The sequence below is a fragment of the Camponotus vicinus genome, unplaced genomic scaffold (assembly GCF_025532165.1).
Source record: "Camponotus vicinus isolate PSW18456_S1 unplaced genomic scaffold, iyCamVici1.0 SCAF_1, whole genome shotgun sequence".
NCBI lineage: Eukaryota > Metazoa > Arthropoda > Insecta > Hymenoptera > Formicidae > Camponotus > Camponotus vicinus.
Genome location: NW_028141945.1, coordinates 2,311,040 through 2,328,931, shown reverse-complemented (window position 1 = coordinate 2,328,931; position 17,892 = coordinate 2,311,040). Strand labels below are relative to the sequence as shown.

Genomic DNA, 17,892 nt, shown 5'->3' with positions numbered 1-17,892 from the left:
GTTTGAAAAATTAATAATGATAACACACGTGATATGGTATGCTAAATATTGCATTCGCATAATTATATAGGCAATTGTTATGTTTTATCAATAGAGTAATATATTATCAAATAAAATAACATTTAGTCAATTTCTTATGCAGCCGTTTTACTTAATAAGATAATCGAGATAATAATTATTTCTAAGCTTTTTCAGCATTCTATGTAAATATATATTATATTTCTATCATTAATAAACTCTACGTTAGAAAAACTACAATACACAACTAAACTGCTAAGAAATATATATCCATAAATAAAATAAAACAAATGCGATTCCTATTTATTCATAATATGCATTAAATTCATAAATTAAAGAAAAAATATATAAATATATAACTTACAAAAGAAACATCTCATGATTTTAAAAAATCAATTTTAATTATGAGCAAGGATTTATTAGATCGAATAATGAAAAATAACAATATTTCTCTCATAAAGTTGATAAGCTCAAGATTAATAATCATAAAATTTGGGAACCCCTATCATACGTTCACTAACACGTATACGCATATACAATCTATCACATATCTTCACGCACGTGATGTGTAGATACACGATCGTCTCCTCGTGTGCGGACGCACATACGAGATCTCCGTTAATACATCGAATACCCAACGGCCGTACAAGAGAATAGCGTAGTATAAAGCATAAACTACAATTAGTGGTAATCCGCGTGACACGGGCATGGCACCCTTTGCGCATATTAGAGCATTAGCTGCCGACTCATACGAACGAACCGTACATCATTTCGGGACGTGCCCACGTCTACCGACAAAATCGTTAAATTTACGAAGAAACACGACTGACTCGATACATAGGGACTGGATACTCGCTCAGCATGCGATTACGATATCCGTACGCATAATTGTACGCATAATATACCGTTATTGTTACGGATAGCAAAAATTTCTATCTGATATTATAAAACTATATTCGATCAAATTTAAGGAGAAAAAGCAGTAACCAAACTAAATAAAACTTTTGTCTGCTAGCAGATGTTATTTTATTAAAAGTGAGTCATTGAACGAAAGTATTCTTGTTTGCATTGCAAGTTTTGCAGATTATTTATTTCTCCTAAATTTAGTTGTGTCAATTACAAGGTAAACTAGATATAAGCTCATTTTCTTTAGATGTTGTTGGTTAATATAATTTTATCAAGATTCGTAAATTAAACGGTATCTTATGGATAAATGCTCTGAATCCTATCATTTGTTTGTATAATCAAGATACGAAAATTGAAGCACCGCAATTTTATGGTTTTGCGGAAATAGGTACGGACTACAGGAAGAACCGAGCAAAGCAAAACGCGATCGTAAAAAAGAATATTGGACTATTCCAAAAAGGTGCATCGTCTGCAGAATCTGTTTTAAGAGGATGCAAGATTCTTGAAATGTATATTCTTTATTTATGATTTGTGTGACATAAAACAGATTACGTAAAAGTTAAAATAACTATTGGTATCAGACTTTAATTGATATTCGAATCGATTTGGGAAATATATACTACGTTTATATTATTTGTCCTACATATAATTATGTTTTATATATTTTTTATAACTATTGAAATTTTTCTAAAATAGAATTACATAAGTAATGTGAAATTTTTACGATTCATAATTCTTTTATAACAAGAAGAGATTTAAGCAATGCAAATATATTGTCAAATGAAGGAATTGATTATTTTCTTAATTTATTCTGTTGAATTATTTCCGTTTGTCATTTTATGTCTGCTTATAATTCAACGATTCATACAATTCTACGCATTTTTCGACATAAAATTTTTTATGTGAAAATAGCATTGGGAAATTACAACCATGATTCAAATCATATGTTTTTTATATGAAACGTCTATCAAGAAAAGTTTGAAATGATCGACTTTACCCTGAACTGAATTTTGTAGCTAGAATAAAGTTTGATTTTACAAACTGGATTCAGAAACTGTATGTTACGTTCACGCTAGATAACCTGTTCCGTATCAACAGTCAGTCCCAGTTACTTTGTAGTAATTTGCCTAACAGATAGCTATGGCGCAACTTTTACTAGAGAATACAAATCAAGCGACCTGCATGAGTACCCATAGTTGGAAGTTTAAACTTAGATGACTAGACATTGGTTTGCGACGACATATCTTTCTCTTTTTGCAGTATCTATAAAAATTTACATAAATTTCATATATTAGTTGATTCTAATATTGTATTTATAATCCACAATTATAAATTTTGATGTAATTTATTCTGCTTAGAATATTTTTATGTTCAAAATTCACATTTTATAGCATCAAAACAAATATATTATTAATAATTTTTTTACTCAATTTTAATTTTTTTATTTAATTTCATAATTTCTTGAAAATATTTATTTATAGAATATTACGTAGTAATTATCTTAGAAATAAATACTTTATCGATAAAAAAACATGAAAGTATTTGATTGATCTCGTATCAGGTGAAACATACGTTAATCATAGCGTTGTTTCCAATTTTTTATAAAGTAATTTGTAATTGCCTGAGTCAAAAACTGTATATTGAAAACTCATATAAAACTGACCATCGACATATGTATTCGCGATATGTGCAATTAAAACATTTGCAATTTAAACATCATTTAAAAATAGAAGAGACAAAAATTAAAACAATTATTAACATACAAACTTTTATTATTGTAATACATGCATGAACATATATTATAAGTACATCTATCGATAATCAATTTTATAGGAGTTTTCAATTCATTGTAAAAAAATTCAGACAACTATAAGCTATTTTATAAAAGATATATAAAAGATCAACCCTACGACTAATGTATACCCTGCATATAAAGGAATGAAAATAAAAAAAACACTTTTATGATATCTTATCAAATACTTATCTCTAAGATACTCATTTATTAACTACTGCGTGATATTAATCATTATAATTTGTCTGATTAATGATAATCATCATAATTATTCTAGTATCTCGCTAGTAACAGAAATATACGATAATATTCTATGGCACTCCGTACATGCCAATTAAGTCTAATTGATGTCTAACCTGAACAAAGGAAATTCGATGCGAAATTCCAATTCCTTCATTTCAATCAACAGAAAAGTTTAGAGCAACAGCCTCAGAACGGAGCAAATGTGGTTCGCAGAATTGGCCTCATCGGTCACTAGAGAAGCGTGGAACAGCGTAGTTCCCTCTGCCATTCTCATTTGCGGTTGTCGGTCCACTGCCATTCCACCACCCTCGCAACCGCTTTCGTCCTTTGCACCTTCGTATATTTCGTTCTAGCAACATCACGTTACGTTGTAAGTCTTCTCCGAGCGGCCGTAAGATGCATAGTGATTGATTGTTTGGTGCTTTGGTAGCATACCGAAACTATTGAAAGCGGTCGGAACGGGTGTTGGAATCCAGTAATTCTCGACTCTCACGCAATGTTCTGATTAGACCATGTTATTATAATAGATGATGTAATTATACAAAAAAATTTAGCGTTTCTACTTAACATTTTATATCAATCAATTCGATATTACCAAATGTCTCATTTTTAATTAGGATAGCATAAATATTCTTCTAAATAAATAAAGCATATTGTTATAATTATATAAAAAAATTTCAGCGCTTTTGCGCTTAGTATTCTAGATTTCAGAGATCAATCAATTAAATGTTATTAAATGTCTCTTTCAATTAGTAATATAAACATAGTGAATCATCAATTAGTAATAAAACATATAGTATAAATTTTCCTCCAAATAAATAATTATTATTTGTAAAAATAAATTCATTTGTATTATTATTTGTTTTTATAATATTTATTTTTCTATTTCATATATTTCTAGTTCCCTCTACTCTTCGTACTAACAATAATATCTCATTTCAAAAATTCAATATATTCTATAATCTTTGTACAACAAGTGTGTATTGCAAATTATTATCATTAATATATATCTCAAAGAAGAAATGAAAAATCTGAAAAATAATGCTTTTATGCTTGTTATAATAAAAAAATTGCAATTTATAATGCAACATCTCTTTATAAAATATTAAATATATAAATTACCATGCATAATTTATAATTTTAAATTTATGTACACACTAACTCTTATAATAATAAATATATTGTGATCAAACGTGTAAATTTCTCGTCTATTCACACGATGTATGCAGAAACAATAGCATTCAATGTATTATGATACATAATTTCTCAAATTTGAAAATCTAAACAAGAATCAACATGAAGCTAATTATGAATTTAAATCTCTCTTGAGAGGGCCTTTCTCGGTTCTAAAGAGATATGTGAGTATAAGTACCATCATCAATAAAATAGATAAAAAAATTTTGAAAAATAATAATCATGTTATTAGTCCATATGAGAATACACAAAGAATCTACCAATAAGAATTTGTAAATTGTGATTAACAATTAACTATAATCTATTCTTTATCTATATCATTTTACATCTTTTTTAAATATGTATTTTAATGTACATTTTATAAAAAATATATCTATTAAATTAACTCAATTGATAAACTCAATATAAAAACAATATAACTTATTAAGAGAAAACAAAACTGTCTTTTATACTTTATAATAACATAAAAATAAAAATAAATTTTAATTATTTATAATTTAATATTTAAGATGTATAATAAGATTGTACTATAATTATATAGCTTTATAGCTGTAATCATAGCAAAATTGTACGTGTAAAAAAAATAATCAAATATAATTAAAATAAAATAATCAAGCATTAATTGTACAATTTTATGATGCCATAGTAAATCCTAAATTTAAAAAAGTTTGTCAATATTTGCGCATATTTTAAGCGCAAAATAAGAGTAATATTTTACTCACTGATCGAAGTCTCGATGTTGCGGCACTTTCAGCAAAACAAATTGTTGAATCTTGTTACTATCTGGGATCCATTTGTTGGTTCCAAAGACGAAAATTAATGATGCTGCTCAACGGTTCCTATCTTGCCGCGTATGCAGGGAGCGCGGTGCCAATACAGTATCTAATTGAAATGAAGAAAAAAACTATTTATTTTACTTATTCCATTTCTCAAAGTTACTTTACACGTTATATAAATGCAAGAGAGATACGAAATAATATTATATAATATTAATATTTATTTACTTACTTTAATCATTTTATTATATTGTCTTCATCTCCACTGCAGACCGCCTATACGTTCGTACATGCACAACGTAAGCCGTGAATGCAGCTGCATGCGCATGCGCAAAAGAGAAAGTCCAGCTCGAAACATCAATGGTCGTGCGATTATTGGCTTTACTGAACGAGACTAATTTCAAGCCGTGCGTATATAGAGAAGTGGCATTTATAACCTTAACAAAGAGGGAAAAAGAGAGGTTATATTGTGAAAATATAAATTTCGTTAATATATAAATTGTAGGCTATTGTTTGCGTAAATGATATCAAATTAGAAAAATGTCGTATTTAACGAGAAAAGAGGTGGACGAAATAAAACCACAGATTGAGAAAGCGGTTCATAAGTTCCTCGGCTTCAGTGAACCAGCAATTGTTACTACTGCTATCAATTGTATCACTTCTGGCTATGATAAGCGTAAAACAGCAGGTTAGTAATAGAAAATAATATATCAATCTATATTCTGTACAATTTTTAACATTAACACCGAAAGCAAAAAAAAAATATATATATACACACATACATATGTATACAATTTTATATATGCACTCTCTCTTTTTGAATTCTATAGATAAATTATCAGCCTTATTAGAAGACAAGAAAGCTTCCAAATTAACAGAAAAAATATTTACAATTTATGATGACACTAAAGCAGCTCAAAAGAACAAGAAGCGGCCGCATTCTGAAGATAAAGATAAAGAAAAAGATGCGAAGAAATCGAGATTTAAAGATGATGAAGCAAAAAATGAGAAAACTGTAGAACCTCAGCTTTCTGCAGACAAGGTATTAATTTTGTTTATTAGAGTTTAAGATATTTGAAATGCTAATCTCTTTTAACTTTATTTTTTCTGTATATATTCTTCTACCTAGATAAGGCAAATGATGGCTAATGCACAAAAAGAAATAGAAGAAAGAAAAAGAGCTTTAAAAGCAATAAAGCAGGAGGATGTTTCTGCAAAACCATTGTTTAAAGGACGAGATACATTACCTACAGTAGGAAGCATGTATAATCAAGGCCTATTGAGTAAAACAGATTCAGACAAAGCACGAAAAATAGCTGCATTGCAAGCGCAGATCAGAAATAAGTTAAGTTCAGGATTACTTGCTAATATTAATGTACCAGATAAACCAACTCCTTTAATCTTAGATGAATCTGGTAGAACAGTAGACATAACAGGCAAAGAAGTACAACTTACTCAAGTAGTGCCTACTTTAAAAGCTAATATACGTGCAAAGAAAAGAGAAGAATTTAAGGCTCAATTACAAGAATCGAAAGGTCCAGAAGAAATACAAGATACTCAGTTCTTTGATGGCAGAATAGGAGTAAAACCAGCAATGCGTGGTAAACGTGCATTGAAGTTTCATGAACCAGGGAAATTTCAGCAATTGGCAGAGAGAATACGTATGAAGACACAATTAGAAAAATTGCAAAATGAAATCAGTCAAATTGCTAGAAAAACAGGGATTAGTTCAGCAACTAAATTAGCTTTAATTGCACCTAAAACTGAAGCTCTCTCCGAAGATGTGCCTAATATAGAATGGTGGGATTCTGTTATATTAACTAATGGATATCCTAATGAGAATGAGTCCACAACAATCAAAAGTTTGGCTATTACAAATTTAGTGGAGCATCCAGCACAAATGCGACCTCCAAGTATGTTTATTTTACTTTTATTTTATTGATATATTTTTTTATATATATTTACAATTAATATTGTGTTGTATATATACAATTAATATTGTTTTTGATATTTCTTACAGCGGATCCTTTGAAACCAATATACATGCCTGTATTTCTCACAAAAAAGGAACGTAAGAAATTAAGAAGACAAAATAGGCGAGAGACGTGGAAGGAAGAGCAGGAAAAAATTCGATTGGGTCTAGAACCACCACCAGAGCCAAAGTTGCGGATTTCTAATCTCATGCGAGTTTTAGGGACTGAAGCTGTACAAGATCCTACGAAAATAGAAGCTCATGTTCGACAACAAATGGCTAAGAGATTAAAGGCTCATGAAGATGCAAATGCAGCACGCAGACTCACTGCTGATCAACGTCGCGAAAAAAAGGCGAGAAAACTTAAAGAAGATACTAGCCTTGGTGTACATGTCGCTGTTTACAGGTAAATATGTTTACAATTTTATATTATGTTGTGTGCGTATGCATATATAAAATATAAATTTATATAACATAAGATATAAATATATTTTTATAGAATACGCGATCTTGTCAACAATGCCTCAAAGAAATTCAAAGTGGAGACTAACGCGAAACAGCTCTATCTTACTGGCTGCGTAATGTTGTTCCGAGACTGTAATGTTGTTGTAGTAGAAGGTGGGATAAAACAGCAAGCTAAGTATAAACGACTGATGATGCATCGTATTAAATGGGAAGAGGATATAGTGAAGGATAATGATGGAAATGATGTACCGAACAGATGTGTTCTTGTTTGGGAAGGTACAAGTAAGCAGCGACATTTTGGAGAAATTAAGTTTAAAGTATGCCCAATTGAAAAAATGGCTCGAGAGCACTTCAAAAAGCATCAAGTGGAGCATTATTGGGATTTAGCCTATAGTGGGGCGGTTCTTGATAATACAGATGAAGTACGCTCTTAAAATATAATATTGTAAATTAAATTACTCTTGTAAATTAATTAATACACAAAGATATTATGCAAATCAAATAATAAATAAAAGTTCTGTACTTAATAATTATTATTAAGTTCTGAACTATAGATAAAATTATAACAAAAATATGTAATCGTGACAAATTGAACATAAAAATAAAAATTCACTGCTTCTGGAAATTTATTTCTATTTGCAGCAGTTCAGTATAATCTAATATCTACATTATATATAATGATAAAAAATTGACTAGTTTCTTTTACACACTATTTTTTGGTATGAAAATTATTTTGATGTTGATTTTCTGTTATTTTAATTTTTAATGTAGATAAATTTTGGAAAAAAATTTACTAAAAACAGATAATCATTCGATTTCATCATGGCGCGATGTACTTTCATGATTTATTATTAATGATCTTATTGACATAGAGAGTAGAGAAAGTAATGGATGAAAAAATATTTGCAATTATCGGGATGAATCACAAGCGGTGTCTCAAGAAATTTTAATTTGCAAATGTGATTATTAAGCCCATCAAGCGCATTAATTAACAGACACTACGGTTATTGTTATAGCGTTATGCAAACAAACACGCACGATCTATGCATATCGCGTTGCAAGCACAAAGGTGCGGAGTGTGCATATATTAGACCTTGAAACCGCGATTCCCAATAACGTAGCCATAAGAAAGGCGAACCTTAGTCCCGCTCATAATACTAATCCGGCAGCTGCAGCCGGTGCAATGATGTACTTTTACTAGGTGCATGTGCATGTCATACTTCGATGTATCGTGCACCATTGATACCATGCATTGCTGCGATCCTGGCTGAACCCCACTCCGGGATAGACCATACAGGGTAGACTTGAGTTTTACTTTCGTTCGAGCATCGTTCTCAGTTCAGGATTACCGCTGTGCGTTCTCGCGCACACTGTTCTCGCGCGTGCGACTCTTGTGAAATCGTCCCAGGCAGATGAATGCCATCGCGTATTAACTACGTGAGTGAGATCCTTACGTTGCGAGGATATCGCACGCACTATCTCCAGAAAAATGTTGATTCCTGCTAGAAGCATCGCCACAGGTGGCTTGTTCATCTTTACATCACGGTGAGTTCTTTCAATCGTATTTTATACTTAACAAATATAATTAATACTATTTATTTAAATTTATTAAAATTTGATATAAAACGATAAATTGTGATTTAATAATAATATTTGTTAGCATTTGCAAAAACGGTTCTTTGCACATATCGAGAAATAGTATATGTAACAAACTATAATTATAAATTTATAACTTAAATAAAAATGTATATATTTATTTTATTACAATTAATAATTCATAGTTATTAGATAATAAAGAACAGATAATTTATAATTATACAGAAAATATATTCTTTGAAAATCCGAATAATTTTGTTAAGATTATTACATGAGCGATCAAAAATTATAAAAGAAATGAGGATCGTGAATAAAAGAATTCAAAATTATGTGCGAAAATTTTAAAATTCAGTCATAATTATTCTGAATTATACACATTAATATGTTTCATAAAACCAATCGGTATATGTGTGTGTGTATCTATATGTGTAACAACTCATTATTTTAAAAATTTTTTAAAAGTTTTTCTGTAACATAGAATATGTAAAAGTAATTGTTCCGCGCGCAAAAACAATACTCTTGCATAACTGAATATTGTCCTAGTATAAATTCCGTAATATTATTACCTGTTTCAAACCAGAGGTTGATTAAGCGCGGGATGTTACATATCGAGTAATTAGATCGTACGTTCTATCCCAACGATCGTAAACAGTGAAACGGCAATGTTATGAAACTTTGTGAGTGTGAATGCCTTAGCATCTTTGGTCTCATGTCTTGGCATATAATTTGTATTCAGATACATTTCTCTTAGCTCATTATTTCATCAAAGGTTATCGATTATGTTGTACAGAACTGTTAAAGTCTGCAATCGGTGTGCAATGTCATCGTGTGGGCGGCACAAAACTAATTGTTTTATAATTATTGTAATCAATTGCATGCTATGTCGATAGAGCTTTACATTGCATATTTTTATTCTGTATGTAATACAAAATATCCAGATTACAATCTTATATAATATTCTTATATAATTTCTGATAATAATATATTATTAATATTATTAATATTATTTATATTAATAATAATATATTATTAATATCTTATATAATTTCTGATAATAATATATTATTTTAAGATAATTATATGCAGCTGAAGATTAAGAACATCAATCATGATTTTCATGTTTTAGAGAAATAATATACACTCAAATCTTACCATGCAATCTTTCACAATAATGTAACCTGATTAAACATTAACAAATATTAAAAATAATATTATTGAAATTTTTGATGTTTATTAAATCGAGATAAACTTTAATAAATAGCAAAGTTAAAAACTTTGATAAATTGATGTGTAAGCTTAGCATAAAAGAATAAGAGTAAGACATTTTTTTATTTGATTTCACGAGAACTTTCAAATCAGTAATTAAAAATTTGAGTAATAAGAGAAGTAATATATTTAATGATTTCTCTCTTTTTCTTTTTTTCCTTATATGTGCATATAACTGATATTATTATGAAAAGAATATATATCAATAATGCTGTAATGCAATGTAATTGTGCGTAATTTATCTTGTCGCTTTTATCGATTCTTCAATCACCGCAAATCTCCCTCACGTTCGTAAAATGCATGCTCGTGTTCCAACAACATCAAAGTTCCGGGTCGATAAGGAGATTAACGGTAAGAGATAATCGATCACTATTGAGAGTGATCGATTCGCGTGCACCAAAGTGATTGTTTCCATCGATTCACGCGAACGCTAATCATGGGAATAAAGAAGATTACGTAAAACAACTCACAAAAGAACCAGGAAAGATTTTAAATGTCAGCTCTATTCGACCTCCTTCTGAGGTCGCTTAGATCTATTTCAATCTTATGCTACATCGTAAAAAATGCTAGTATGGTCGAGAATCGCAGATGCTTGAGTTGATGAATGAATTTGTTACGGTAAATACAATTAATAATAAGAACAATATTTCTAATATAGCGAGACGAAATGCCATCGAATAGACAAGGTTTCTCGCAATTCATCGTGATGGTGTGATAAATTGCGTAAAAACAAAATTATGTATTTATATTTTCTATTCAATATTATTTATTGTCACGTATCGTTTTATTGTCGTAAATCGAATTATTTAAGGTCTCTCGAATTCTTAAATGAAGCTTCTTCTCTCGACTGCTGTACATTATGTACATGTTTAATCTTATCAAAATCTATATAATATCTTTAATAAAATCTTTAGTTAAAATATATAGAAAGAATATTAGCAATAGCGAAGTAACATCTCAATAATAGAGAAATAAATCAAGTCTAGTTTATTATCTGGATCAATAAAGTTCAATATAACGTGACCTTAAAACTTGCGCGAGTCTGTAGCAGATAATGTAGCAAAGATACTTTTATTGACATTCATTTTAATCCTTTTACAATGCGGATACACAAGCACATGATTATCTTTATCGTTGCGGTATATAACCCTATAATTGTATTTCCAATGATTGTATCGCATCATTGCTAAATTAGATAATACTGCAATCATTGAATCTGCATAACGATTATTGGGTAACAATGCAGATGTATTGTACGGGACATAAGTGCATTCACAGCGCATTTCGCTTCGAAAGCGTTCACCGCGACGGCACTCGTTGGCACTAAGCTATGCACAGATAAGTGGGTGTTTTCTATCTTTAGATTCCTTTCCGATTCACAGATTCCTCGCTCTAATGACACTTGCCGGAGCTACGACCTTGCCACCCAGGATGCTGCAGGATCTAGGTAAGCGCACAAACCTCTCTATGGAGAGATACAGCCAGGCGGAACGGACGATCATGAACTCGCAGACGCATCTCAGCCGAGATTCACCATCGTGGTTTCTTGGTGCATCTCACGAGATGACCGAAGGCGCTCAAAATCTCTCGAGGAAAGCCCTGCGGATTGAGACGATGGCGGTGATGCTCGTAGAAGCGTTTAATATGTCATCGGATCAAGCGTCCTTGCTTCTGCCAACGGTGACAGCCGTCCTCTGTCCAGACTCGCCCAGCTTCCTACGAGTGATGTCCGAGTGTAAAAAGACGGATGTCCGTTACAGAACACACACGGGTCGATGCAATAATCCGTTGCATCCAACTTGGGGTGCAGCGCTGGAGGCTTACGTGAGGTTTTTGCCACCAGAGTATGAGGACGGTGTTTCCCTGCCCCACACGAAGCTACCAAGTGCGAGGGAAATCTCCTCGAAAATACATTCAGGAGGATTGGACCTTAAGCATCCTCATTTAATGGCACTCACCGCGCTTTTTGGTCAATTCCTTGCTCACGATTTAACGCATACACCCAGAATGGAATTGCCGGACGGCACTAGACTCAAGTGTTGTAATGTTGATTATGAGAATTTTCATCCAGAGTGCTTCCCGATCCGCGCGGAACAGCCGGTCGGTTGTATGGAGTATTCGAGATCGGCACCACATCCAGGAAGCTCATTACGCGTAATTAAATAAAATCTCTTATATTTGAGAAATCTCTTAGATATCAGTCCCTACGATTTATTCACATTATTATGCAAGAATTTTGATCCCAACATATTTTAATATCTTTTGAGATATATGTAAGAATTGTCATTACAAGTTTGCTAAAAGAGCGCTAATAATATTTTAATTATATAATATAGCTAATAATATTTTAATTATATAATATAGCTATTTAAAAAGCGGATATAAATGTTCTTTATCATAAAGATAATAAACGAAAAAGAAAAGTGAGAGTATTGTCGTTACAGATTGTAACGCTAAATGTGTCCTGAAATTTGCAATATTTTTTTAAATTGAATTTTCAAGAAAATATTTTCAATTTTTGTGAACTAATAGCATTCCATTTTTAAAATCTTGATACAGTGATACTTTGATAGATTAATAATCTTACACGTTTTAGAGTTTTTGATATATTTCAAAAAGAGCTCTGATGATTAAATCAAAGAGAAGTTTCACATATATGTTAGCTATCATTTAATTTAGGGTTGCAAGTTGGGACCACGACAACAGACTAATCAGGCGTCTTCCTATCTGGATCTATCACCGCTTTACGGTAGTTCCGAAGAGACGGCTAAAGCTCTACGATCAGGCAAGGGCGGTTTGCTAAATACACAGAGGAAGAATTTGCCGATGGCTTCGCCAAGATACGAAAGTTGTCGAAGCGCAAGTAAAGCATTCCCGTGTTTCTTTAGCGGCGATTCTAGGGTAAACGAGAATCCGGGTCTTACTTTGATGCACGTGTTATTCTTACGGGAGCATAACCGGATAGCTGCAAAACTTGAACGATTGAACCCTCACTGGGATGACGAAAGATTATATCAAGAAGCAAGGAGGATTGTTATCGCCGAGCTGCAGCATATAACTTATAATGAATTTCTACCTATCATTTTCGGAGAACGTGCCCTCGACAAGTACGTAATATTTCTCCTAAATTATATTTCATTTATAAGAAACGTAAACATAATCCGCTAAAAATTATAGTAAATAACAGCCAACATACAACATTTGTTTGAACATTTAGAACAAGGCTAAAAAATTATATGTTAATTATTATTGGATCAATGCATTTTACTCTTTTATATCTGAGAGAGAAAGAGAGAGAGCTGTATTAGAATCATGTTTCTCGATAATTGTAATGGCTTGATGCAATAATTTTATGGAGAAATCTATAATCGTTATAAATTAAACTGACATTACATTCTGATGACTCTATTTAGTGTCTAACGTAACTTTCTATAGAAAAAGAAATCATTACGAAAACCAATTGCAACAGCTGACATATATGATGGAAGATAGTTAAATGTTAATATATGAAAACATGAGTTCATTTGTAACATATGCATGTGTTATATTTTATGTAAGAGCATATATCAAATTCTCTTATAACTTATTTTTTCAACTTATTTCAATTATTCACATGTTTATAAACTAAATTATTATTTTTTACCTCATTCGGATTAATACCTTTTTCAAATCAATTTATAATGACCATGATTGTAATTCTTAATCGATTCAGCACTAATGATATTGATAATAGTTGCGTATCTTGAAAATTTAATTATTATTCTATTATTTAAAATTTAATTATTTAATTATTTAATTATTTAGGAAGAAATTCGAGGAAGAATCCCTTACAAACAATGCCAAATTCTATGTATCATACGAGAAACATGACGTAATGAGATTACGTCACGTTACATCGACCCCCGCAATTTTCAAGACACAACTCACATCCATATATAGTATCGCGTTCCTTATCTTTCGTTTTATTATGTGTGAAGATTCAACTTACGTTTGATGCAACGGGGCTTTTTCCGCGGCTACGACAGCCGCGTGGATGCGACGCTTTCGAACTCGGCAGCGTCGGCCGGGCTCTCCTTTGTCGCCGCACTGACTCCGAAAACCCTGGATTTAGTTGACTCACGATCATCGTTGAAGTCTGGCGAAAGATCCTTACTATCAGCTTTTTATTCGCCGCAGGAATTTTACGAGGCTGGCGCGATCGATCGGTTGATTGTCGGAGCTACAGGTCAGTTGAAATTACTCGCCATCAAAACGCCAGGGTGACCCGAAATTTTATCGCGCATGATACTGAAATATAAAACAGAATATAAAAAATAAACTGAGAGAATAGTTACATATTCTAACTAAATATTCGTTAAAAGAAGCTAACAGAAAAATTTTCTAAAATATTTTAATGATTAATTTATCGCGCGTTTATAATCAATAATGAATATCATGATATTTATATCAGCAATTTTATTTCTTAAACTACATCTTATCATAATATCTAAGATTTTATCCTTTGTTTATCATCTATAAATCATTATTCATGAATTAGAATTATATCTAATGTCCATTTTATTTTTTGTATATTTTTTAAATTAATTTTTGAATTATAATCCTGTTTTTTTACATTGTCAAATAATGAATGTCATTCAAATTATGCATCAAGAAAGCTGCACAATATCGGCAATCAAGCTAATTGCGTTTCTTCCTATAGATAAAAATCATGTTACCTGTCACACTTCTAAGAACATTTAAAAAATAAAGAAAGTTATCTTGAATGAAGGAAAATGCATCCATGATGTATTTAGTATTTCATTATAATGAAATACATTCCAATCAAGCAGGGATTCTCATTGCATTATAGTTTATAACGATAGGAATATCATTGTCTCAAATAAATTAACTATGATTACTATTGTCATACATCGCGTGCATACACGCTTCTACACAATTATTACAAAATTGACTTAACTCTTTATTAAACATTCCTACCTTTCACTTTTTCTCGAAACAATAACGTTATGAGACTATCATGAAGAAAATATTACTACAAAAGGAAAATTCTTATATAACTCGTATTGTTTTTTTAAAAGAGAGAGAAAGAGGGAAAGGGAGGAGGGAGAGAGAAAAAGAATATCATCATAGAATTAAATTGCCCAAAAAATGATCATTTACGATATTTTTTCCTAAAATCGAGATCAAACATCATCTAACGAAAGTGGATTGTGCGAGCAAAGATTGCGCGAATCTTTGACATGACAATTTTATAAAAGTTCACAGAACACTTCCATCGCTCTTCGCACGAACAATAGCACGCGCAAACTTTTTAATTACATAGCGGAAAAGAATGTAACACATCAGTGAAAGGTATGTTGTAATCACAATGATGCCTTTTGCGAAATTTTACGAGCGCGCGTGATTCAAGAAATTCCGCGTAAAAAGTTAATATTAAACTTTTTTTGTACACATCTTAGATCTCTGCCAATCATCATTTGGGAACAATTGGAAGTAAAAAGAAAAAGTTTAGGGTTTACTGCTTCAAAAATTTTATATCTCGAAAACTATTTCGTAGAACGATTCCACTCTTATACGATCTAAAATTTTTTTAGTACTGACATACTTTTCTTGAAATTGGCACATGAAAGAAAAAGAAAGAGAAAGAAAATATTATAAATCTAATAGAAATAAAAGAAGGCTAGGAACCAAAGACGCAGGTAATGGTGCGTGATAGTAATAATATATTATGATTGTAAAGTTGTTCTACTTACATACAATAAGAAGCGCAAAAGTATATGTTTAAAGTGTGCTGTCGACGACGTTTCGATCCTGCTCCGGATCAGGTTCCTGCTCCTTTTCAAAGTCACAAATAAGAAGAACATAATATTATTTGACTTTAAAAAGGACTCAGCATCTTTGGTTCCTAGCCTTCCTTTACTTCTTATTAGATTTGTATCATTTGAACCATTTTTACATATTTGAAATTTTTTTTTACTTATTTGAAAATGTTATATTTAACTTTCATAAATTATAACGTCGATGAAGGAAAATGATTCGCGTAATATAATAATATTGAAAATAAAAAAATAAAAATAAATAAATAATTTTCGAGCAAATTTAAGTATTATTGCATTCATGTTATATAGATCGTGTGATTCTTGTTTCTTTAATTCGCGTGCGTTTAAATTTTCAAAAAAAAAAAAATTTTATGCATTTGTTATTAAATTTACTAAGATCTACTATCACACGATATACACATTGTCCCATGAGAACTTGGTTTTAATGACGATCTAGGATGCAAGATCTAATTTTCGCAACAGCGGGACATTCTAGGAAGCCTCTGCCTCCGGGCTTGAACGAAATACTCTTGGACCGATATTTCCACGATGGGAAAACCAAAGACGTAGCCGTGGATTACGCCGCGCAAATTATACAACAGGGAAGAGATCATGGCTTGCCGTCCTATGCCAAATGGCGAAGCTTCTGTGATTTGCCGAATCTCATTGATTTTTATGATCTTAAAGATACGATGGCTAAAGATACTATCGAGAGACTTCGAACAGTCTACAAGTAAGATGATATATAGGGTGAGATATAGTAATGCAGATTATCATATTTTTGAATTTGCACAGTTTTATGATTGCGATTTAAAATAAATCGATTATCAGATTCTACAATAGTTTATGATATGTTCTAAAACGATTTTTAGAATATTTTACATATTATATTTCAATAATCTATTTTTATTTAATTTATAGAAATGTACAAAATATAGATCTAGTAACTGGAGCACTTTCGGAAGCACCAATACCTGATTCTGTTCTCGGACCGACGTTTCTTTGCTTATTGGGGCGAACATTTCGGAATATCCGTTTAGGTAAATATAGCTTAATTTTAGTTTATTACGCATTTTATATGCAAACTTAAAATAACCCATTTAAAATTTTATCATCTCATAATTCTTTTATGCAGGTGACAGATATTGGTACGAAAATGGAAATACTCCTGGTTCATTTACAATAAAGCAGTTGGAAGAAATACGAAAAAATACTATGGCACAAATTTTATGCCATAATAGTGATAGACTACAATGGATGCAACCGAGAGCTTTTATCTTAAAAGATCCTTTCTTGTAATTATTATCAATTTTTAAATATCTTTAAATAAATTAAATTTTTTAGCAAATTTTTAAACTAATTATTATAGTAACATAATATTTAAATATAATAATAGTAATATAATATTTATTTTTTACTGTGATTATAATAATATAATATTTAAATATTCTCTTTTATGTTTCAGAAATAATATGACAAATTGTACAGTCCATATAAAAGGAGCCATGGATCTTGCAGCTTGGAAAGAAAGAATTTAAATCTCATCAAATTTTAACATTGCTCATATTAAATAACATTGTTCCTGATTACATTAGAGATTGCATGTTTGATTAAAATCAGCGATATTCTGCTTTACTATTCTCATATTTAAAAATTTCATTATCACAGAGAAAACTATAATTATTATATATTGTTAAATTAGATTTAAAATCTTAATCATCTTCTTGTAAATTGTTTTTGACAACCAATCAGAAAGAAATTGCATTCCTAATTTAATTTCAAAGGTAATAGAAAAGAAAAAAGATTTCATTAAGTAAAGAAAGAGAGAACATAGTTAGAAATATA

The 17,892-nt window shown here is 30.9% G+C and overlaps 2 protein-coding genes and 1 long non-coding RNA gene across 4 annotated transcripts in view; 2 read left to right on the top strand and 1 right to left on the bottom strand.

The window, feature by feature from the left end:
• The window catches only part of LOC145963665 (uncharacterized), a 30,466-nt gene extending 24,855 nt beyond the window's left edge, over positions 1 to 5,611 (bottom strand). Inside the window, exons 1-2 of the long non-coding RNA XR_014436226.1 lie at positions 5,162 to 5,611; positions 4,876 to 5,035 (exon numbers count right to left, since the gene is read on the bottom strand). This is a non-coding gene — a long non-coding RNA (uncharacterized LOC145963665). The remainder of the gene's footprint in view (positions 1 to 4,875; positions 5,036 to 5,161) is intronic.
• On the top strand, positions 5,291 to 7,991 carry Prp3 (pre-mRNA processing factor 3). The gene is made up of 5 exons (XM_083085704.1): positions 5,291 to 5,617; positions 5,760 to 5,971; positions 6,059 to 6,842; positions 6,950 to 7,307; positions 7,401 to 7,991. The coding sequence occupies exons 1-5, from the start codon at positions 5,470 to 5,472 to the stop codon at positions 7,798 to 7,800; spliced, it is 1,902 nt and encodes a 633-aa protein (XP_082941830.1). The 5' UTR covers positions 5,291 to 5,469; the 3' UTR covers positions 7,801 to 7,991.
• A 285-nt stretch (positions 7,992 to 8,276) lies between these two features.
• On the top strand, positions 8,277 to 17,886 carry LOC145970882 (peroxidasin). 2 transcript variants are annotated; one of them, XM_083097934.1, is made up of 8 exons: positions 8,281 to 8,911; positions 11,611 to 12,382; positions 12,908 to 13,335; positions 14,206 to 14,453; positions 16,531 to 16,780; positions 16,969 to 17,087; positions 17,183 to 17,342; positions 17,513 to 17,886. In XM_083097934.1, the coding sequence occupies exons 1-8, from the start codon at positions 8,856 to 8,858 to the stop codon at positions 17,583 to 17,585; spliced, it is 2,106 nt and encodes a 701-aa protein (XP_082954060.1). In that variant the 5' UTR covers positions 8,281 to 8,855; the 3' UTR covers positions 17,586 to 17,886. The 2 variants fall into 2 exon arrangements, with proteins under 2 accessions (XP_082954069.1, XP_082954060.1); XM_083097943.1 differs by lacking the exons at positions 17,183 to 17,342; positions 17,513 to 17,886 and having other exon boundaries at positions 8,277 to 8,911; positions 16,531 to 16,797.
• The last annotated feature ends 6 nt before the right edge of the window (positions 17,887 to 17,892 follow it).